The 24,691-nt window shown below is 42.5% G+C and overlaps 1 protein-coding gene across 1 annotated transcript in view; it reads left to right on the top strand.

Moving 5' to 3' along the window:
- The window catches only part of MINPP1 (multiple inositol-polyphosphate phosphatase 1), a 33,110-nt gene extending 10,439 nt beyond the window's left edge, over positions 1 to 22,671 (top strand). Inside the window, 4 exon segments of the mRNA XM_070752249.1 lie at positions 1,078 to 1,275; positions 2,901 to 2,998; positions 6,496 to 6,629; positions 20,314 to 22,671. Of these exon segments, the coding sequence (XP_070608350.1) occupies positions 1,078 to 1,275; positions 2,901 to 2,998; positions 6,496 to 6,629; positions 20,314 to 20,710 (827 nt within the window). The 3' untranslated portion in view covers positions 20,711 to 22,671.
- Positions 22,672 to 24,691: the final 2,020 nt, after the last annotated feature.

The raw sequence follows: 24,691 nt of genomic DNA, 5'->3' as shown, positions 1-24,691 counted from the left end.
GGACATGGAAAACTTAAAATCATGGACTTTTTGCCAATGCCCATTGAGACCCCTGTCCATTCTCCTAATATTGCATATTGAATTCATATGATACCATTGCACATAAATAGACGTAATACAGGTAGTTTTCAAGTTACAAATGTAATGGAGCTGGCCCATTCCATTCATAACCCAAGGATTTGTGAGAGTGAATCTTGTATCTTGAACACAATCACCCCCTCCTAATTGAATGTGAGACTTGTTAAGTGCACATGAGGTTTTCAGGATGAGGAAGGTCATGAGTGGGCCCTACTGATGGAATAGCCACCTGCTTAAGACCACCGAAGGCCTCCCCGACCCATTGAAATATCTCATGCTCCCCACAATTTCTTCACACACACACCCAGTCTGCTGCATTGGGCCACTTACCACACAAAGTTCTAGCAAGCTGTCTCTTCTCCAGCCTCTCAGCCATGTGTGTTTCTCCGAAGCTCTGTTTAGGTCTCTGCAGGCCACACCTGGCATTTTTCTGGCCAAAATAAAATTCCATTTAGGCCTGTGCAGGTCTCACCTGGCACATTGCAGACCAAAATGGAGGTTCAGAGGAGCCTGCAGTGTGCCGGGCGAGGCCTTGGTCAGCAAACTGCTGGGCAAGGCCTGTGCAGGCCTAAATGGAGCATTGGAGGGATGAGTCCACCCTCCTAACCTCAAATTTGGCCAGCAAAGTACAGGACAAATGTTGCAGAGCTCTGTGGTTGATTGTAAGGACGAACAACTATTCATGGTGCTGCAAGATGTGTAGTTTCAGGACTTGTTCATAAACACTAGGGGGTGCTGGTTGCATAACTTTGAATGTTCGCTAAGAGAATGGTCATAACTTGGGGATTAACTGTATCATACTATTTATGCCACACCCAAGGATGCTGAAAATGCTTTCAATGGATATTTAGTGAAATCTCCATCACTAGGAGAAAAGATGTTTACATAAGTGATTTAATGCAATTCACTCTTTCAAATGTACACTAGTAGTTATAACAGTAATGTGATGACATAATGATGAAATAAAGGAATCACTAACATTACTTTGTTTATTTTCAGTTACCTTTACAGAAACATTTGAAATCAATGATAAATTGATGAGATTTTTTGATCACTGTGAAAAATTTGTACGAGACATTGAAGACAATGACACAGCCTTACATGAGGTTGATGCCTTTAAGGAAAGCCCTGAGATGAGGAAGATAGTGAATAAAACCACACATACTTTGTCTCTACCAGAGGAAGACTTGGATGCAGGTAATACTCAAGACAAAAGTCTTTGAAATCTTAAAGGTTATTGGGTTTGGTACCTGTCTTCAGTTATTATAAGGATCAGTGGACATGAAATGTTAAACATGATAATACCAGTTGGATTTGATCTTCTTCTTCAATACCAAAGTGTCCTGGTTGCGGGCATTATGTCTCACATGCATAAAGGTAGTCCTTTACTTATGACCACGATTGACATGGAGCTTCCCTCAGTAATGATGCAATCATTAAGTGGAGTTACACCGATTTTACGACCTTTCCTGCCACACTTGTTGAGTGAATCACCCATGGTCATTAAGCAAGTACAATTTTTCTGATTGACTTTGCTTGTCAAAAGCCTCCTGGAAAGGTCACAAGTGCTGATCATGTGATCCTAGGATGCAGCAACCAAATTTTGACCTTGCGACTTTGCGGCCTGCTACAGTTGTAAGTGTGAGTATGGCTCATAAGTTGCTTTTTTCAACACAGTCATAACTTCAAATGGCTGTTAAATGAATGGCCCTAAATCAAGGACTACCTGCACATTTTCCACCAAGAGTAAAAACTGAAACTTGATTCATGTTTATGTGGTAGCCTGGAGAGAAGAGACAGACGTTTCCCATTGTGTCCCACTGGTTGGAAAGGCTTTGTATAATCAGGTGTGGAGGACAGAAAGGAAGTAACCTATCAGCAATTCTCATGCAAAGCTCAGGTAATTCAGTCCCCAAACATGTAACTGCTGTAGAACATCCACTGCTAGCAAGCTGAGTAGCTACTAACTAATAATATCCTTGCCATCAGTCATTATTTATATCTCCATTTTGTAAGGCTTGAGGAAATGCACACTATAGATATTAGGATCACTGTCTTTTCAAAAACCCGAATAGGAAAAAAAATCTTAAAGTTCATCAGAGTAACAGTGTGGAGTTAAATAAGCAGTAGGCTTTTTAATTAGAATATCATGAAGGACAGAAAATACAGTAAGTACAAAAGTAGATACTGGTAAATAATTATGTTGTCCTATATAATATGCATGCTTATTTTGTATAGTATGTTAGCGTTTGCCTACATATGAGAATATAGAAAAGATAATACATTAAGTTTCAGGTTTCATACTTTGCAGCTTAAATGGAGAAGCATTTGAACCAAATTTGCAAGCATCTCCAGAAAATAAATTCTGTTTTTGCTTTTACTAATCAAACAAGTTCACTGCAAACCCTTAACATCCTTTGCATATCATTTATGAATAATATAGATTAGTTTATATTAAACATGTGCCAGATCGTACTTTACTTTTTATACATATTGACATCTGACTGCAAATTGTAGATGCAGAAATTGTAGATAAACCAAGAAATTCTTTGTGGCACTATACATTCAGCGGAATTGCAAGTTGTCTGGGAAAAGAAGTAACAACTTGGTTTGTGGTACTTTGTATTCTACTACCACATTGTTTCTATGCAGGGCTCTATTCCTGGATTAATATTTCAATTTCCTTTTTTCTTCACTAATATGGTAGTATTGTAAAGAAATGTTTTCTCCTTTTTTGAATTAGTTTTTTTAATCTTGCCATTTTTGAATAAGTATCTTAAAAACTGAGTTAGTTTATTGCTATCTTATTTTTCCCCCTGCAGATTTGGTTCAAGTGGCATTTTTTACTTGTTCCTTTGGACTAAGTATAAAAAACATTAGTTCCCCCTGGTGTTCACTGTTCAACAAAAAAGATGCCAAGGTAAGTGTTGAGTACAAGTAGTCCTCGACTTACAATTTCTGTTGTAAAGTGAGACATTTATTAAGTTAGTTTTGCCCCATTTTACAGCCTTTTTTACCACAGTGTTTAAGTGAATCCCTGCAGTTAAGTTAGTAACACGGTTGTAAGATGAATCTGGCTTCCCCACTGACTTTCCTTGCCAGAAGGTTGCATGACCCCAGGACACTGCAATCGTCATAAAAATGAACCAGCTGCCAAGCATCCAAATTTTGATCATATCATTATTATTATTATTATTATTATTATTATTATTAATTATATTTGTATGCTGCTCGGACTCGGAGCGGCTCACAACAATAGATACAATAAAATACAAATCCAATATAAATTATATTAAAAATCCCATTATTATAAAAAACTAACAACTCTAAAACAATCATACCAATCTCATATGTTGAGTCAGGAAAGGTAAGGAGAGAAATCAATCCCCCCCATGCTTGGCGGTATAGATGAGTCTTCCACATCTTACAGAAGGCAAGGAGGGTGAAGGCAATTCGAATCTCAGGGGAGTTGATTCCAGAGGGCCGGGGCTGCCACAGAGAAGGCTCTTCCCCTAGGTCCCGCCAGACGACATTGTTTAGTTGACGGGGCCCGGAGAAGGCCGACTCTGCGGGACCTAATCGGCCGCTGGGATTTATGGGCAGAAGGCGGTCCCATAGATATTCTGGTTCGATGCCATGTAGGGCTTTATAGGTCATAACCAACACTTTGAATTGTGACCGGAAACTGATCGGCAGCCAATGCAAGCCGCAGAGTGTTGACGAGACATGGGCGTACCTAGGGACACCCATGATAGCTCACGCGGCCGCATTCTGCACAATCTGAAGTTTCCGAACACTTTCCAAAGGTAGTCCCATGTAGAGAGTGTTGCAGTAGTCGAGCCTCGAGGTGATGAGGGTATGAGTGACTGTGAGCAATGACTCCCTATCCAAATAGGGCCGCAACTTGTGCACCAGGCAAACCTGGGCAAACGCCCTCCCTGCCACAGCTGAAAGATGATGTTCTAATGTCAGGTGTGGATCGAGGAGGATGCCCAAGTTGCGAACCCTCTCCAAGGGGGTCAAAAATCCCCCCCCCAGGGTAATGGACAGACAGATGGAATTGTCCTTGGGAGGCAAAACCCACAGCCACTCCGTCTTGTCAGGGTTGAGTTTGAGCCTATTGACACCCATCCAGACCCCAACAGCCTCCAGGCACTGGCACATCACTTCCACTGCTTCACTGACTGGACATAGGGTGGAGATGTACAACTGGGTATCATCAGTGTACTGATGATGCTTCACCCATTCCCTTGGATGATCTCCCCCAGCGGTTTCATGTAGATATTAAATAGCAGGGGGGAGAGGACCGACCCCTGAGGCACCCCGCAAGGGAGAGACCTAGAGGTCAACCTCTGATCCCCCACTAACACCGACTGCGACTGACCGGAGAGGTAGGAGGAGAACTACTGAAGAACAGTGTCTCCCACTCCCAACCCCTCCAGCCGGCGCAGAAGGATACCATGATCAATGGTATCAAAAGCCACTGAGAGGTCAAGAAGCACCAGGACAGAGGACAAGCCCCTGTCCTGGGCCCGCAGATATCATCCAACTACTTGGGTCAGGTTCATGGCTGCCATGGTGGCTATGAACCCCTGTGCTAGCCCAGAGGATTCGCTGAGTGACGGCAGATTCATGTCCCCCAAGACAATAGGTTCGGGGAACTCCACCACCAGCCCGCCTACCTCCTTGAGCAGCACAGGCAGGGCTGTTGACACACAGCTGGGAGGCAAGTACGTGAGCAACAAGCCCACCTGAACCCCTAGTCCAACTTCACAAGAAGTCACAACCAGCAATCTCAGGAGCAGCGTAGGCCAATCGTCTCCTTGGCTATAATAGCCACTCCTCCCCCACTTCCCTGGAGTCGCGGCTGATGCCATATCTGAAATCTGGCTGGGCATATTTCAGAGAGAGGAACTCCTCCCTATGGGCCCAGCCTGGTTTCAGTCACACATATCAGGTCGGACTCCTCATCCAGGATCAAATCCCAGATGAGGAGAACCTTGTTCACCACCGACCTTGCATTGAGCAGCAGCAGCCTGAGTCCAGGGCCCAGATTACATTCATCACCAGATGGGACTGGAACAAAGGATCGTTTTCAGGCAGTGTTCTCTCGTTTCCCCACAACCAAGTTGCCCCATGGCTCCCACCATATCTGCCTCTCCCCAGCAGCACAGGAATTTTCTGGCCATCTGCTACCCCAGAGATAGGATCCCCCAGCCCTCCTGCCTCCATATCGCCTAATGAGCTGACTTCTCCATTCATAAAAGTGTATTCATTCATACCATACATACCATACATGTCATCCATACAATTCCAGTCCATCCTTTAAAAAAAAACCCCTTAACTACTTAAAAATAAAATTAAAATATAAAATACAAAATATAAAATGCAAATATAAAATACAAGAATATAGATAGAGTCGAATAAGTTACGTTAAAAACCCAATTAATAAGTGCAAATGCATCAGTTCAGTTTGAGTCAGTCCAATAACACTGTCCATAAAAACAGCTAGGTCCCAAGTTTATGTAGAAGGGGCAAATAGGTTCTTCCAGGGGGGTAAGGAAAAGAGACTGTCCACCCTTTCTAAGAGTCCATGGTTCGCCTTGGTCTCCACCCCATGGCTGTATTCTCCCCCCGTTGTGATCACCTCCGTCTCCTTGGCATCGATCTCTCCTTTCTTCTAGCCACTGGCGTCGCACAGTAAACTTGGCCTTTGCTAGTTGGATCTCGGTATCCACAGGAGGTCCTCCAATGCTGGCCGCTCTCACCGGTCGGCATCTCCGATCTCCTGGTTTTCCGCATGTTCTCAAAATGGCTCCCATACTGCCGATCCTCCTCCTCCTCATCAACTCCTCCTAAATGGTTGGCCCAGGCCTCTCCAACCAGCAGATCTTCCGACGCTGGCTACTCTTCTTAGTCAGCGCTCCAGGTCTGCCCGCTCTCACCAGCCAGGTCCCAGGTCCACTCGGCCGCCAAACTGCTTCAGGTCCTAATCAGCACGGTTTCCATCCGCCTCGCTTCCACTGGCTCTGCTGTCATCCGCCATGCTTCCACTCGGCCCGTTTACCGCCAGTTCAGTTGCCGATCACCTTCATTCCCACGCACTATGCTCTCAATATTTGCTCAGTGGTTCGATACCCAGTCAGGTTTCCCTCAGTTCCCCTCAGTTCAGGCAGTCAAAAACACAGGCAGTGGCAAAGACAAAGGCAGGGGCAGCATCATGGGATGCTACAACAGTCATAAGCGTGACAATGGTCATAAGTCATTTTTTTCAATGTTGTAACTTTGCTCACTAAAGGAACTGTTGTAAGTTGAGGACTACCTGTATTATCTCTAAGCCATGTAATGTGAAATATCAGAGTATCACATCAAAGCCAGCATTTTTAATTCAACAGATTGTTTAATACTTATTTCTAGGCACTTGAGTATTTGAATGATCTCAAACAGTATTGGAAGAGAGCCTATGGATATAATATTAACAGTCAGTCCAGCTGCGTACTTTTCCAAGATATCTTCAAAAATTTGGACAAGGCAGTTTCAGAGAGTAAAAGGTAATTTTTGAATGGGAGGGAAATGCTATTTGGAGACTCATAATTGGCCATAATAGATTGGCTGATTGATACTTGATAGCAATAAATTGGCTCTAACCAATTGAATGTATTTGTATCTAGTATTTCTGTCCAATATTTTATAGCATTTTAAAAACAAAAGTATGATTTTTTTTTCTGAATAAGCCATAATCTAAAATACAGTGGTACCTCTTCTTATGAACTTAATTCATTCCGTGACCAGGTTCGTAAGTAGAAAAGTTCATAAGAAGAAGCAATTTTCCCCATATGAATCAATGTAAAAGCAAATAATGCATGCAACCCCATCCTAAAAGTCATCCCTTTTGCCTTGCGCCACTGGGAATCCACGCCTCCGGACTTCCATTGCCAGTCGAAGCGGCTGTTCTTGCGTTGCTGGGATTCTCCTGAGCCTCCCCTCTCTGGGAAACCCCACCTATGGACTTCTGTTGCCAGCCAAAGCGTCCGTTCTTGCACTGCAGGGATTCTCCTGAGGCTCCCCTCACTGGAATTCCCTTCATTTTTGCCGGCACTGCTTTGAATCCCAGTGAGGAGAACCTCAGGGGAATCCCAGCAACGCAAGAATGGGCGCTTCGGCTGGCAATGGAAGTTCGAAGTCTTGCGTTGCTGGGATTCCCCTGAGCCTCCCCTCGCTGGGGAACCCCGCCTCCGGACTTAATTTCTACTTGAGAAAGGAAAACCAATATACTCCCAGCCTTTTAATTATAATTAGGAATGCTGTATGGCCTCAGTTTACATTAAAGTCATTTAAGGCTGGAGTTACAGGCAGCAGTTGTATACATACTGTTCTATGGTTATTTGGTTTTTAATTGAGACTTTCAACACATGCTGTTCTGTCTCTTAACACTTGATGGCAGTGTAAATAAAAGATGTTGGCATATATTTTCATAATGGTGCCTTAGATTATGTAATTTAATGTGTCCATTTCTTCTTTATATTTCTGAACAAATAAAAGCTTGATATAGAAAGGATTAGATAATAGGGACCTTTTTTTATAAAATAAGATAAAGCATAATTAGGTTGAGTGATTTACAATGTGTGCCTTATAGAGTCAAGATGGTTTTAAAGCCACACCTAGAAGACTAAGAAAGAACTAATGGATGAACGTTAATGTTGCCTTTCTCCTGTGTGATTAGCATTCCACTGAGAAAATTTTCAAAATCAGTTTTGCTGAGACTATGGCAGGTATATTTCCTAACAGAGAGGCAGGGAACAGTTGAGTAGTTGGCAAATACAGAGCTCAGAAAGATGACTGTAAAGTTTAACCTTAACCCTATTAAATTATAAATCAAACAATATTTCAATTACAGAGATTAGGAGTAAAGTTCAACATCCTTTGGTCTTTCCTTCCTTGAGCAAGGACACTTTGCAACCTAAGCCGAAGTGAGTGAATTCTTCTTCTCAAGGAGACTGATATTTTCCCTAACTAAAGAGACTATTTCAAATGTACTTAGAGTAGGGGACAAAGGGAGCTTTACTTACAAAAAATCCCCTAAGCATTGATTTAGGATCTAGACCCCCTGTGCCCTATTGTATCTGATCATCCTAGCAGATGGCAGAGCCCAGTTGCTCAAGTGATTAGGACAGTGGGCAGATGATGGCTTAGGACCAGATTATCTTCGGGACTGTCTTCTGCCTCATGTATCCTAGTGGCCAGTTAGGTCCCACAGAGTTGGCCTTCTCCAGATCCTGTTGGCCAGACAATGTCGATTGGTGGGGCCTAGGGGAATAGCCTTCTCCCTGGCGGCCCTGGCCTTCTAGAACGAACTCCCTCCGGAGATACGTATTGCCCCATCCCTCCTGGTCTTTCGTAAAGCTTTAAAAAACTACCTCTGCCAGCAGGCATGGGGTCCGTGAGTGATGACACTCTCTGGCCGATACTGGGGCAGGGGTGTCAAAACTCAATTTCATTGAGGGCCACATCAGAGCTGTGGTTGATCTTGGCCGGGCATGGCCGACTGGGTGGGCGTGGCCAGCTTGAAGCCACTCACTGGGTGCAGCCAACTGGGTGGGCACGGCCAATTTGATGCCACTCCTCAAACTGCTGGTATGTTTCCTCTTTGCATTGGGTAGATCAGACCGAAGCCACACTGGCCCAATGTTTCTTCTTCGCAATGATAGATTGCGTCAAAGCAAGGCAGGTAGATGGAACTGAAATGACACGGTCCGGCCTCTTACATTTTCCAGGAAGGCTTCACAGGCTAGTTCCATCCCATGGGCCTTGAGTTTGACACCCCTGCTTTGGGGTAACATAACAGGGGACATGAAAAGAGCTCCAACTGGGCATACCTTGGGCTTAAGTGCTTTGGGCACAGAATTATAGTATCCGTAGAAAATAAACTCCTTGTAAGGCACAATAGTAAATGCATCTATTAAAAAAATAAAAGAGATTTGTGGTAAACTTTGTTTGAGTTTGCTGAAAAGGATTTTTATAAAGTGGTGTAGAAGTGCCAGGAAACCTTAGTCATTAATTAGTCAATTAGCCTAATCTTATTCATCATGTCTGCTTGCTGTTGGGATAAAAGAAAGGAAAATCCTCTTGTAAGCTGCTTTGAACTCTTGGAGAAAAGGTAAGATATAAATGTAACAAATAAGTAAAATATTGTAAGAAATAATTGTGGATGATTTTGCTACCCAAATGAACTGCATTTATACAGAATGGAAACTGAACTGAAGTATAATTTGGGTTGGCACAGGAACTGAGTTGAAGTCCACAAGTCAAAAAGGGGCCATAGTTCCTCATAACTGATCCATACTGTAACCCAAGAGATCTTTAAATTGATAGTTAGTGGTGTTTGCAGAGAGGAGAAAGGTTTCACATTGTATTATTATTATTATTATTATTATTATTATTATTTATTAGATTTGTATGCCGCCCCTCTCCGTAGACTCGGGGCAGCTCACAACAACAATAAAACAATATACAACAAATCTAATAATTTAAAAGTCACTAAAAACACCTTATTAAAAAGCAAAAACATACACACAAACATACCATGCATAAACTGTATAGGCCCAGGGGAGATGTCTCAATTCCCCTATGCCTGACGGCAGAGGTGGGTTTTAAGGAGTTTACAAAAGGCAAGGAGGCTGGGTGCAATTCTAATCTCTGGGTGGAGCTGGTTCCAAAGGGTCGGGGACGCCACAGAGAAGGCTCTTCCCCTGGGTCCCGCCAAACGACATTGTCGGGGACGCGGAGAAGGCCAACTCTGTGGGACCTAACCGGTCACTAGGGTTCGTGCGGCAGAAGGCGGTCCCGGAGATATTCTGGTCCGATGCCATGAAGGGCTTTATAGGTCATAACCAACACTTTGAATTGTGACCGGAAACTAATCGGCAAGCAATGCAGACTGCGGAGTGTTGGTGTAACATGGGCATACCTAGGGAAGCCCATGATTGCTCTCGCAGCTGCATTCTGCACGATCTGAAGTTTCCAAGCACTCTTCAAAGGTAGCCCCATATAGAGAGCATTACAGTAGTCGAGCCTCGAGGTGATGAGGGCATTAGTGACTGTGAGCAGCGAGTCCCGGTCTAGATAGGGCCGCAACTGGTGCACCAGGTGAACCTGGCCAACCCCTCCTCGCCACAGCTGAGAGATGGTTCTCTAATGTAAGCTGTGGATCGAGGAGGACGCCCAGGTTGCGGACCCTCTCTGAGGGGGTCAATAATCCCCCCCCCCAAGGTTATGGACGGATAGATGGAATTGTCCCTGGGAGGCAAAACCTACAACCACTCCATCTTATCAGGGTTGAGTTTGAGTCTGTTGACACCCATCCAGACCCTAACAGCCTCCAGGCACCGGCACATCACTTCCACTGCTTCGTTGACAGGACATGGGGTGGAGATGTACAGCTGGGTATCATCGGCGTACTGATGATACCTCACCCCATGCCCCTGGATGATTTTACTTATTTTCTTAAAATAATTACATAGAACAAGTACAGTTTGTACATGGTATGTTTGTGTGTATGTTTGCTTTTAATAATGGGGTTTTTAGTGGTTTTTAAATTATTAGATTTGTTCTTACATTGTTCTTATTATTGTGGTGAGCCGCCCCGAGTCTACGGAGAGGGGCGGCATACAAATCTAATAAATAAATAAATAAAATAATAAAATCATTCTTTTAGTGAACGTTGGAAGTTACAATGGCACTGAAAAAAATTTGACATAACTATTTTTCACACTTACTGCTGTTGCATCATCCCCACAGTCACAAAATTTGGATCCTTGGTAACTAACTCATGCGTATGGTGGTTGCAGTGTCCCAGGGTCATGTGATTTCTGTGACTTTATGACAAGCAAATTGTTGGGGAAGCCAGATTTATTTTATAACCATGTTACTGACTTAACAATTGCAGTGATTAATGCTCAAAAAAGAAGGAAAATATTCACAAAACTAATTAAATTGGTTTAAATGCTCAAAAAAGAAGGGAAATTAAATTAATTCAATTAAAAGCGGGAATAATATGTTTGCAGGTCCATATCAAGCAAACACATACAAAATATCTGTAATACCAAAAACTGAGAGAACTTTATACTTCACTAAGGGGGGGGGGGGAAGGAGTGGCAATATATGCATAAAAGGAAATTAAATCTAAAGAAATAAAGGCTGGCCCTAATGGTAGAAAGAGAAACAGAAAGAGAAAGAGGAAAAACATTACTAGTAAATATTTGCACACCCAATAAAAAACAAAAAATCTTTTACCAACAGTTACTTGAGAAATTGGCAACAATCAATTATAAAAATATATGTTTAATAGGAGACCATAATGGAATAATCGATCCTAGGAAAGATTGTATGACAGGAAAAAAAGGGAAAACCAAAAAAACTCTTATTACCAAATACACTTAAAGAAATGATAGAAGAACTAAAGTTGACAGATATATGGCAATTAATGCACCACAGAAGCAAACAATATACATTCCGTTTAATCCCTATCAAGAGTAGATATGGCCTGGATAAGCAAAGAAATTAGTAAAAATTAGAGTTACTCGAAATAGCCCCAAATACATGAGCAGATCATAATCCTTTGATAATATGGAAAGGAACAAAGAAATGGACTTTAAATACTAAATTATTGCAAGAAAAAGAATATATACAAACAAGAAATAAAGAATTTGAACTATTTATGAAAGAGAATAAGAAACAACCAACTGCCCTACAGAACTTATGGGACATATTAAAACCTTATATCAGGGGTATCACAATTGCTTATACAGAAAAGGAAAAATTAGCAAAAATGGCAAAACTACAATAAAAAATTAAAAGATATTAAACAATTAGAACACAAACTCCAAAGAGACCCAAAGGAAGACAATATATATACATTACTAATGGAAGCCAGACACAACAACAGGGCTATGCAAAAGACATTAAATTTGTTAAACATTTTTTGAAAAAAGCAAACAAGGTAGGTGGCTGGCCTATAAAATTAAAAAGGAAAGGGATAATAGAATAATCCAGCAATTAATAGATACAACAGGGGAAGTACAACATACCGAGGAAAAAATAAAATAAATAGCTACAGAATATATAGAGATCTATATAGGCAAGATCCAATAGAATGGAATAAAATATCTAACTATCTAAAAGGCATAAAAATGTCACAAATAGAAGAGATGGAAATGACTAGCATACATGTGTGGGGAAACCTTTACCTCTATCTCAGATTCAGGATTTGCCCAAAAAGTCTTGAGATAATTACAACTAACAATTTCTAGCACTGATGGTGTTACCTAGTTTGGGCAATGAAATGTCTGTAAAAAAAAAACCCAACAACCAAGCTCTGAAAGCACCAAGAAAACCTCAGTTCAACCTGAGTCACATAGAATTAGAACTAGTTAAGGTAACATTTGATAGGGAAAGTTTGAGTAGACACTTCAATAGCATTTGCTCCCATTTTCTGCCATTGTAATTCTTTATTTCTATCCTGTTAACAGGTTAATGATTTCTGACTTTCGATGTGCTGATCCAGCGTTACTTGTACTTTGTGTACTTAACCTGTGTCATTTAACCCTGTTTCATTTATTGTTTTTCTTGAAATTATTTTTACTCTCCAAAACTACCTGAGCTTCGTAAACTTGATTAAAAGGTTAAAACTAGAGCCTTTCACTTAAAAGCTTAATCCCGGAGAGGGGAGATTTTCTCTTTTATTTCCTCCATTTTCCAAATGAGAGGGGACCTTTCTACAATGGAATGCAAAAAATGTATCTATTGTCCCAAAATATTAACAATGACAACAGAACAAAGGCCTTCATCAACATCCCCATTTGTGCTTTTGATTACATGCAGGTGTTTTTTTTCATGAGGGCCATACTTAAAACAGAAAGTAAAGACAAAAACTAAATTGGATTTAATTTAGTCTTATGAGTTTAATATAGTTACAAAGTGGTTAAGGCTAGAAAGCTAAGAGTCAGTGAGTTTCAATCTCACCTGAAAGTTAACTGTGTCACCTTGAACTAGTAACTCCCTCTCAGCCCAACTCACCTACCTCACAGGGTTCTTGTGGGGAAAATAGGAGGAATGTGTTAAATATGTTTATTGCATTGAATTATTTGTTAAAAGAAGTAAAGGCAGGATACAAATAATAAATAACAATAGTTATATTCCATTTAGATATATTTTCTACATTCAGTTGGGCCAAAAGGAAGGTAACAATATTGTAAGGAAATAAGGAATACTGTAATTTAATTTTATTATCTGTCACATTAAAAGGTACAGTTCAACACTACCTATTGGAGGGCTTCTAAAGATTACACCCAAGGCTTTGGCAGCAGATTCGGGAAGCTTATAATCTTCTGATTTATAATGTGGAAGGAAAACTCATTTTTGTTTACCATTTATCATTCATGTACACAGAGTAATCTGAAAATATTAGAATGGCAAATGTCTTTTAAAAATAGTAGAGTAGAATAGAGTAGAGTAGAATAGAATTCTTTATTGGCTGAGTGTGATTGGATACACAAGGAAGTTGTCTTTGGTGCATATCCTTTCAGTGTACATAAAAGAAAATATACATTTGTCAAAAATCATGAGGTACAACACTTAATGCAATCAGGAAACAATATAAATTGTAAGGATACAAGCAAACGTTATACAGTCATAAGTGGGAAGAGATGGATGATAGGAACGATGAGAAGACTAATAGTAATGCAGCCTTAGTGAATGGTTTGAGGGAATTATATGCTTAGCAGTGTGATGGCATTCGGGGAAAAAACTATTCTTGTGTCTAGTTGTCTTGGTGTGCAGTGCTCTATAGTTTGGTTTTGTGGGTAGGAGTTGAAACAATTTATGTCTAGGATGTGAGGTGTCTATAAATATTTTCACCGCCCTCTTTTTTGCTCATGCAGTATATAGGTGAGGCGTGGCCCTATGTCAGCTCAAGCTGATTTGCCAGCTGATTTTCGACTGTCTTTGCTCTCCTCAGACTTCAGGAAAGCCTCCTGAAGCCTGGGGGCAGCAAAAAATGGGCCAACAGGCCAACTGGAAGTTCATTTCTGAACTTCCGGTTGGGCAGTTTTTTGCTCTCCCCAGGTTTTAGGAGACTTGTTGAACCCTGGGGAGAATGAAAAATGGCCCAACAAAAGTTTCAGTGAGGCCTGAGTGCATGTGCTGGGGGGAAGTGCGGGAGTTGTGTGCATGGGTGTGAGCACACACACGCTCACACTATCACTCACGCGCACCCTTTTGATACCCAAGCCAAAAACGGTTCACCATCACTGTTGTTCGATGTAGTTCAGAGCCATTTTAACAGCATCATCTGTTGATATGTTTGCTCATATACAAATTGCACTGGGTCTAACAATGGATCCATGATGGTTTTCAAATGGGACATCACTAGCCTTTCAAAGGTTTTCATAACTACAGATTTATTTATTCAATTTCTATGCCGCCCAATCTCAATGGGACTCATTGTTAGAGCAACTGGTCTGTAGTCATTCAGTTCCTTTAGAAAAGTGGTTCTCAACCTGGGGGTCAGGACCCATTTGGGGGTCGAACGACTGTTTCATAGGGGTTGCCTAAGTCCATGGGAAAAGGCAAATTTCCCATGGTGTTAGGAACTAAAGCTTCTATTCTGGTGCCTTGGAACATATTTTTACAATCCGACCTATCAGGTGTTTATGAAAACATCCATTTGTTAGGTCAAATTGTCTATCTCTGTCCAGGCTGCCAACTTACTTGTCCTTGAGTTCAGGTTCTGGTTCTCTGGGAGCAATTCCCATCCATATGAGTTGCCAATTGTCCTTAAGTGCAGGTCAAAGAAAAGGTTGGAGTTTGTGTTGTTTGATTAGATACTTTTGCTTAATGCGTTTTTGGGCAAGTGAATGTGTTCTGTTACACAACAAGATAATAGATCCCTGGAAAATTCTCGTCAAAACTTAAGAAACATATCTTTTTTGAAAAGCAGTCAAGATTTGTTGACCTATGTAGGTGGGACCCTTACGTTGTTACTGTGCAAACAGGATTTTCAAACATAACATACCCTTTCCTTAATAAAATAAAATAATAAGAACATAAATGTATTTGTATTAACAACTTAGTACACAGAAAGCTATCACAGAAATCTGTCTTTCTAGGGTAACTTGTATCAGTTTCTGATCATTTATTCAGGAATTGTTCCTCATTTATATTACTTTAGGAAACTCCTTAATTGTATCTCTGCTGCATAGAACTGGTCAATATTTTAGTAAATCCCAAATCCTCTTAGTCACCAGTATTAGGAGAATTTAATATTAGAATTGTGAGGTACTATGTTTTCAGTGAAAGAAATAAGCCAGGGCTACTATAAATACATCGTGACTGAAGTAATATTTTAATATTGGTTAAATTACAAAAACTTGTAAATGAATTTGGTTGAGTACAAAATTGTGCCACACTATAAAGTACAGTTTGCTCATTCATATACAGTGATCCCTCGCCACTTCGCGGTTCACCTTTTGGGGCTTCAGTGCATTGTGTTGGGTTTTTTTTAATGTAGTAACCTGACAGCCACCGCCACCACTTACTCCAGCTCCAAGGGGACGGGGCAGGGGAATGCCGCTGGCTGGAGGGCGGGCGGCATGCAGGGGGCTCCAACCCTGCACCGATCTGCCCTTCTGCAGGCCCCGGAGGGGGTTCATGACCCTGCCGCTCATCCCTCGAGCCGTGGCTTTGCAAGCCACGACTTTTCAAATGCGCCGCTGCCGGGCTTGACATCAGCGGGCCCCTGTTGTCCTGACAGCAGCCCCTGACCGCTGGAGCAGCCTTGTGCTGCTTGCAAGCCCCTCGCCTCCGCCACCTCCTCCTCTTCTGGTATTGCTCTGGAGGAGGAGAGCCTGCAGGAGCTGCGAGGATGGAGCCGGAGGGAGCGCCATTGCTGACCGCGGCTGCTGCGCTTGAAGCCTCTCTCTCACCACCACTACCCCGTCTCCCCCCCTTCTCTCCTGGTTTAAGGTAAAAAGGAGTGCTGGGCAAGGGGCGAGCGGCGTCAGTCGGGGGTGTCCTTTTTACTTTTTTAATGCTATATTTATAATGTAAATACAGTACAGTGTCCCTACTCACGGTTTTTCATTTATCGCGGGTGGTCCCGAAATGTAACAACCGCAATAAAGGAGGGATCACTAGTATGTTAAGCCAAAACTAATAAACTTCATTATGACTTAGTGCAATTACAGTAAGTTTCTCATCTTTCTTTCTCTTTCAGAAATATATCTTTTTACTAATTGTGCTAGCCTGATTTAATATTAAAATCAGTATCAGTATAGCAGTAATGCTGTGTAATGAGCAATATACTACAAATGTGACAATCAAACAATTGAATTTTGTTGCCTTTTACATGATATTATAGACCCATGATGGCAAACTTAAGGCATGTGTGGCATGCTGCGCTCTCTCTGATGGCACACTAGCCGTCATCCCAGCTCACCTCCGCTGTGCATGTGTGTGCACATGCCACTGGCCAGCTGATTTTTTTGTGCCTGCCGCACATGCATGGGAGCAGCACTTCCGGGGAAGCATGTGTGTGAAATTGGCCATAGCATGTTATGAAGGCGAACATCTCTTTGACAAATGTTTAGATCCACTGTCAACCGAGACTAGACACCACAAGAAGTTCCTCCCAGCAGCCACCCGGCGCTCAGCCAAAGTTTCAGACCTCGACAAGTCAGAGCAGAGAGGGGATGCCAATTTAGAGCTAGCCCCTCCCCCCCTTTCAGGGAGGAGGAGGAGGTCATTCTGCCCGTCGCCCTCAGTAAGTACACACTTGAGCCCCCCATCATAGATCAGTTGGACCATTTTGCTGACCATTGGGAAGAGTCCACTTCAGACACTTGGATTTGAGAAACTATAAAATCTGGCCTCTCTCTGGAGTTCATCTCCACACCTTGGAGACTTCACATAGTGATGGCTGTTCAGCATTTGCTGGATATCCAAGCCATCGAAGGGGTTCCAGAAAATCAATATGGACAGAATTTCTATTTGATCCTATTTTTGGTTCCGAAGGCCTCAGAGGGGTGGTGGAAGGCAGTTCTGGATCTCAAAAAACTGAACCATTACATTGTCTACAAGAAGTTCAAGATGTACTTGTTAACAATGATTCTAGAGGGCGTTAGGGAGGGCGAACTCCTCTCTTCCATTGATTTGACAAATGCATATTTGCATGTGCCTATCTCTCCTCTTGATAGGCAATTTCTCAGGTTTAAATTTGAGGGAACACATTATCAATATTGGGCCATGTCCTTTGGGCTATCATCTGCCCCTGGGATATTTACAAAACTGTTAGTAGCAATAGCTGCAACTCCCAGAGCTGTTCCAGTTTGCATCCAGTGCTACTTAAGATGACATAGTAATTCAATTGGTGTCTCCCGATCCAGCTCAGGCAGACTTGTGAATGACAATCCAATCACTGGAGCACCATGGTTTCTCCATAAATTGGGAGAAAAGTCAGTTGTGTCCATCTACCAGAATCCTACATCAGGGGATTGATTCCATTGATTCCAAAGAGGGTAGGGTCTACCTGTGGTTCCACGGCCCCTCACACGCACATCAAGAGGTTCCTTTGGGTGGCTACCTTCATTGTGCCACCTGTTATACATCACTATTCATCTTGGGACTAGCCCAAGGTCCTGAAGTCCCTGACCGTAGCACCATACGAACCACTCAGAGAGTCCTCCTTATGCCTGCTCACATGCAAAATAGCCTTTTTGGTGGCCATTACATCGGCCAGGCAGGTGTCCGAACTGGCGATCTTGTCAGTACAAGAATATCTTTGCATTTTTCATGCAGAAAAGTGGTCTTGCACTTAGATCCCACCTTCCTACTGAAGGTTAGCTCTACTTTTCATAAGTTTTTGTGCAAATCCGGTGCATCCTAATGAAAAGTGTTGGCATATTTTAGATGTGCGAAGGGCACTGCGTATTTACATTTAATGCACAGAAGAGTTCAGGAGGTTGGAGGCATTGCTCATTTCATTTCAGCCAGCTTTCATGGGACGCAAGGTGTCTCTTTCTACAGTTTACAGATGAATTCAGTCCACCATTGCAAGCCAGGAAGCCTCCTTCCCAACTCACAGCCCATCCGATGAGGAGTGCAGCTACTTCTGTAGTGTATCAGTGGAGGCAGTGTGTCAGGCAGTGACCTGGGCTAGCCCCACTCCATTATAAAATTGATGTCTTTCCATCAGCGGAAGTTTCATTCAGTTGGAGGGTTCTTCAGCAAGTGGTGAGAGATTGACATCTCACCAACTCATAGGGCCCTCCCGTATGGACATTCAGCTTGGGTATAGTATAGCTGCTATCTCCACCATGAGGGAGAAGGGGCGTTGGTCCTAACTGATACACTTCTACGATGGTGGATATAGCAGCCAGCTCCTCCCTATTCCTGTATATAAGTTGGCTTCAGTTGTTGTTGTAGAAAGTTCTGGCTGTAGCACAACAGAGTCTGCTACTTCGCTTCTTTGAGGCGAACTGGAGCAAGGAGGAGCAACAGCAACATCACTAGAAGCTTTGGCAGGCTCGGTCCAATCACTGAGCAGACAGCATTAACCCATGCATGGCTGCTAAATCCACCATCATAGCATCAGGTAGGACCAACGCCCTTTCTCCCTCATGGTGGATATAGCAGCCCCTTTTCTTTGAAGATGTTTCACTTCTCATCCAAGAAGGTTCTTCAGTTTTGACTGGATGGTGGGGAATAGAAGGATTTATACTCTTTGCAGACAGCTCATCATTTGCATTCTTTAGAGAGTCATTGAGGCCACTTGGAGGTTTATCTGTGTCCTCACAGTCACCTGAGCAGTGCAAATTTCCTGGAACTGTTGAAAGGACTGTGTTGTAGACTGGAGATAGTTGTTGTTGTACCCCTACCTCTCTGTTTAGAGAGGGTTGTTCAGAAAGTCCAGTTTCCTCTTGAAAAAAGCATATTTGGGACAACCATGACATGGATGACTGAAAATCTCCTTAGACCTTTGCTTGCAGATGTTTCATTACTCAAGTAGGTAATGGCGACTGACGGTGGGGATTACCAGCACTGGTGATGTTGCCTAATCAGAAATGAAACAACTCTAAGCAAACAATGAAAGTTAGAGAGCATCAAGAATTCAACAGAAATAATTTTTTTAAAATGTATTATCTGAATTGGATAATTGATCAGATCAATCTCAAATAACACAGTCCAAAAAAGGGCTTCCTGGGTTACTATCTGGTTTATGTGGGAACAGTTAACTATGGCCTTTAGCCTTCATAACACATCTCTATCCTTCAGATCTCATCATCTTACAATCTGTATTGGCTTTGGCTGCTTGGTTGGATAAAGAGAATCATAGTCTACCACATTTAAAAAGTACCATGATAGAAAGGATTAAGGCCGGCATTTCTGATTTGTAATCCATTACAGATCTCAGTAATCTCTGCACTAATCCATATGGTTAATGTATTCAAACACTTTAAACGAAGTACTAGCTGTACATATCACATTAGGCTGTTTTTTAAAAAATCTCTTTAGGTGTGGCTTATCCATAAGCTTAGAAACCCTCCCAGAATATAGAAATTGGCACAGTATATAGATTTTCAACCATAGCAATCAACTATGGATTATAACTTAAGTGTGTACCTACAGTATTTTATTCTGTACCATCTCTGTAATTCTTTACAGTATTCAGGCTTTGTATTATCTGCTTTGTACTGCATCCTTATCTTAGTGACTCATAAAATTCCAAAGGTTCCCTGAAAAGCTTATTTATAATCTAACAGAAGGGCTAGCAAATGCATTTTCAGCTTAGCTAGGTATGGCAGACCTCTAGAAAAAGTGCATATTGAAAAACATTTAAAGAAGTCACTCCCTCCTAGACACTCATAGGTTTATTGCAAACCTGTCAGAAAACCGGCCTCTGCAGTCTACTAGAGACTTTCTCATTGTTTTTTTGAGGTACTTAGGGTAGGGTTTTCAAAAGGAGCCCTATTTTGAGGAACTGGCCATTATTTGAATGTATTAATTGATCAAAACATGACTTTTTCCAACTTCCAAGCTTCAAATCACAATAATTAAATTTAGGCTTTCTGCTAGCAGATTTGACAACAGCACCTACTGTAGTAACAAAACAGTAGTTTCTTATTCATTCGAACTTGGGTAAATTTGAGTAATCATTTCTTTCTCGACTTTTAAACTTTTCAGGTCAAAGCCTATTTCTTCGCCTGTGATCATCCAGTTTGGACACGCAGAGACTCTTCAGCCTCTTCTCTCACTCATGGGCTATTTTAAAGACAAAGTGCCTCTTAACGCCAGCAACTATCACAGTCAGTCGAAACGCAAGTTCCGTAGCGGTCGTATCGTCCCTTATGCCGCCAACTTGTTATTTGTGCTTTATCATTGTGATCAAGCTAGATCTCCCAAAGACGAGTATAAGGTTCAGATTCTTCTCAACGAGAAGCTCCTGCCTTTTACATACTCTGAGAAAACAGTTTCTTTGTACACCACACTGAAAAACCATTATAAAACTTCCCTTCAGAATTGTGAGTTTGACAAGGTGTGCAGTATCAAGAAAAATGGTACTAGCATTCATTCATTATAAAGGGACATCGTAAAAAAAAGATCACAAATGTCTCGGTGTGTGCATATTTTTGATAAATGGTAAAATTTTTGCTTTTGCTGCTAAGACTGATGCACTACTGATGCTGCGGTGTTTTAAAAAGTCCTTAAATGTATATTTGCAATTTTTAGTAGTGGCATCAAACCTGGAGCCTGAAAGAAAGGCATACCGGATATTTCCAAAGCTTGAAACAAACTGATGCTCTGTTCATGAAAAATAACTCTCTCCCTCCCTCTCTTGTTCCTAAATCAGGAATGATTGAAAAGTAATGACATGCTGTTCTACGTTCATCTTACTCTATTGTGCTGGGTGTGGTCTACTGTGAATAGTTCCAGAGTTAATGAAAAATGATTGCTAGAATGCTACTTTTTTTTTAAAAAAAAAAAGGTGGATTTCAACAAGTATTTCTTACTTTCGATTCCAAGGGACTTTCACATATTCCTGTTAATCTCAGGGGACCTTTGAGGCCATGTGAGCTGCCTGAATATTTATTTCTCTGTATTCCATTTCAAAGGCTAAGGCTTTTAAGAGTTCTCCTCTTGCAATTCAGGTTTTCCTTTTATAAGTCATTGTTAAACAGATAACTCATCATATGACTCAAGATCACTGTCATTTGACAGTATATTATATTGACAGTATATTAAAGTCTTTTATATTGAGGTTTAACTATGTAATAGAAATGTTATGATGGATCAACAAGTTTAAGTGTAACTAACATTGCAAAGCAATCAGTTATACATGTTAAATTCAAACAAGTTTAACTACTTTTTGCTCTGTTTCCTTTGGATAGGACTTGGATACAGATTAAAGGTGAAGATGGATTCCATTGGCAATAAAAAACAAGTAGTGAGTGGGAAGACAAGAGATTTCATTCAGGGAGCAGGACTTAGTGAATGGGAGGAGGGGAAGCTGCTGTCTCCCCTCCCATTCAATAAGTCCTACAGGAGATCTATTCCCATTCACTCATGAAAAATAAGCTCAGTTGAGGATAATTATTGATGAGGGAGAAAGGACTTCCTTTTGGGCTTGGAGTTGCTTTTTGTTCTTTCTCTCCTTGTTCTTCTTTGGTGACAATTTTTACAGCTGTTGAATTTGTAGTATTATGTGGAAAAAACAGAACCTTGATAGAAAGGACATTTTTAAAAAAACGGTATTTAGAATGTTTAGCAAAGCCATTATGTTACATTATTTCTGCTTTATAAATAATAAATTAGGGGTCAGGAAGAGAGTAACACCTAAAATATTTTCTGCCCAACTTTGCATTTGTTTAAATCAAATATGGGTCTGAAAAAAAGAGAGACTCAACCCAGTGTAAAAGTGTGCAGCACTTCTCTAAATGTAGAACATTTGTAGAGAATTATTTTGAATAGGCTAGAGAGACACAGATTGTTTTCAAGGTTTTTGAAATGTTATTGAAATTCTTTTCCCATAACTAAAAACAGCTTGATCTTGTCAAATGGAAATCCCATTAGTACAGATGGAATTGTTCTGAAAGCATATTTTATCAGTTTCACTTAAAAACAAAATCGTAAGAGATCATCTTATCCATTTCATGACAACATATTGTGTAACAGTCCCTTTTAATCATGATGGAAATATTTAGTTAACACTGTTGGAAGACCTGAAGAGCCAAGTTGGACACAGATCAAACTGGAAAAGGTCTAAAGTATCTGTGGTCACCAACAGCCAACACTGATTTTTTGGCATATAAACAAATGTTGGTCATACGAGTTCTCTATAAAAATGGATCATGTATTTAAAACAAGGAAGAGCTGTGAGATCGGATTCAATTGATGACTAACAAGCCATGAAGAATGGCTGGAGAATATCCTTGAGCAAGAGAAGCATGTTTGTAACAGGGAAAATATTTTGGTATTTTTATGCTCTGTGGAATGCAAAGTAGGGGCTTGAAAGCAATAAATATATATTTGCATGAGGAAGTAGCTAATGGAGCCATGAGAATTCTATTCTTTTCAGAATACTGTGTTCCCCCGAAAATAAGTCATGTCCTGATAATAAGTCCCACGGGGCTTTTCAAGACATGCATTGAAATAAGCGCTGCCTTGAAAATACTTTCCAGTGAAAGGGTGGGACATGCCGGGAGCTGCTCTTTCTCCAGTGGGTACTCTCATGGCCGGGGGGGGGGGCGAGAACAAGTGAGGCAGGTGCGCACACACCCTGCAGGACTAGCTCGGCTCATCTGAGCTCTACCTACATCAGTTTGAAACGTTCTGCCTGCCTGCGAAGAACAGGAGGCAAACATATGGTAGATCCCTGCCTCGTGGTCTCCTTGCCGGCAGGAACATGTTTCAAAATGCTGCTGAAAGCATCCTAGAGCAGCCGAACCAGTCCAGCGGGGTGTGCGTGTACTCACTTCTTGCTTGCTCTCTCTCTCTCTCTCCCTCTCTCCCTCCCTCCGTCCCTCCATCCCTCCCAGCTAAAAGGGTGCCCATTGGAGAAAGAGCAGCTCCTGGCCGCAAGAGCAAAAGCAAGCAAGAGGCAAGTGTGTGCATACTCCACGGGACTGCGGTAGCTCGACTCATCTGGGCTCTGAATGTCAGCTTGAAACACACTCCTGCAGGGCTTGAGCAGCAGACATCCCTGTCACTGCCTCTTTGGCTCTGCCTCCCCCCACTGCCTCCCTAACTCTCTGTCACTGGCTGTCAGCTCGGGTTTGGTCGCTGGCTGCTTTGCTGGGCGGGGATGGCTGAGATGCTGTGAGCGTTGCAGTTGGCCTCGCTGCTGCCGCCTACGGAAACCCTGGCCGACTCCCTGCAGGGCAAGCTCAACTGCGGGCAGGGAGCACTGGCTGTGGCCGGGCTGGCCAAGCTGCATCTGCCAGAGCTGCCCTTGGCATGGCTGTCTAGTGTCTTGCTGCTGGGCACCTGTGAGAGGAAAGGAGTGCCGGCAAGGGTCCTGGGAGGCTCCCCTTCCCAGGAAGTCTGGCTTAATCACCGTCCCAAGGTGGAGTGGCTTGGTGGCAGCCGCTCCCTGTCAGCACTCAGATGGCAGGACCATGGGGAAGGGGAGGCATCCAGTGACTATCACCATAGAGCTAGAAGCGCACTCGCAGAGCAGCTACTCCCTGGCTGGCATTTGAAGCCTCAGAGCCTTGGGAAAGACTGCTGCTTTCCTTGCATGCAGCCAAAATCCAAAACGGAAGAATTCTTTTTTTTTTATTTCTTTCTTTCTCTCACGCAAACTCCAGCTCTCAGTTTTCAAGATGCCAGTCAGGGCCGCGGCCGCTCTTTTTAGTGTGCTTTCCACTCCATGGTGACGGTTGGAGCTGGAGCTGAAACAAACAATCTCCAGTAAGACACTCTGCCTTTTTGAAATGCGCTCCTGCCTGCAAGGAAGGAATTGATGTTCGGCTCCTCTCTGCGCAGGCAGGAGTGTGTTTCAAATTGCCATAGGCAGAGCCCAGAGGACCCAAGCCAGTCCCGGTGTGTGTGCACGCACCCGCCTCTCACTCATTCTGTCTCCAAGGAACGCGACAGAGCTACAAGTCCCAGGTAGGACGCACGTCTCCTGGCTCACCCCGCCCCGCCTCACCTGCCACCCCCAAATTACACCTCGCCATGAGATGTGCATCCTACCTGACACTTGCCGCTCTATCACGTTCCTAGGAGCTGTGTCCAGAGAAGCCCATTGTCAATCAAACCTTGAACCCGCAATACGTTTTCTTTTACAATGGCCTTCTCTGGATACAACGCTGAGGAACGCGACGGAACTACACGTGTCAAGTAGGATGCACGTCTCACGGCCCAACATGTCCCACCTGCCACAAATGAGTCTCTGTGAGACTCATCATGCCATCGCCCCTGCCTTGTGGAGCATGACTCTGCAAGGCTTCTTGTGCTGTTGCATGCAAGAGCAGCAGGAGGACCCCAGCTGTGCCAGTATGAAGCAGCTCGGGGCAGTCCTGCAGTCCGTGCATGCAACGGCACAACAAGCTTTGCAGAG

This window comes from Erythrolamprus reginae, chromosome 5, assembly GCF_031021105.1.
Source record: "Erythrolamprus reginae isolate rEryReg1 chromosome 5, rEryReg1.hap1, whole genome shotgun sequence".
NCBI classification, from domain to species: domain Eukaryota; kingdom Metazoa; phylum Chordata; class Lepidosauria; order Squamata; family Dipsadidae; genus Erythrolamprus; species Erythrolamprus reginae.
This window is presented reverse-complemented; position numbering and strand designations above follow the sequence as displayed.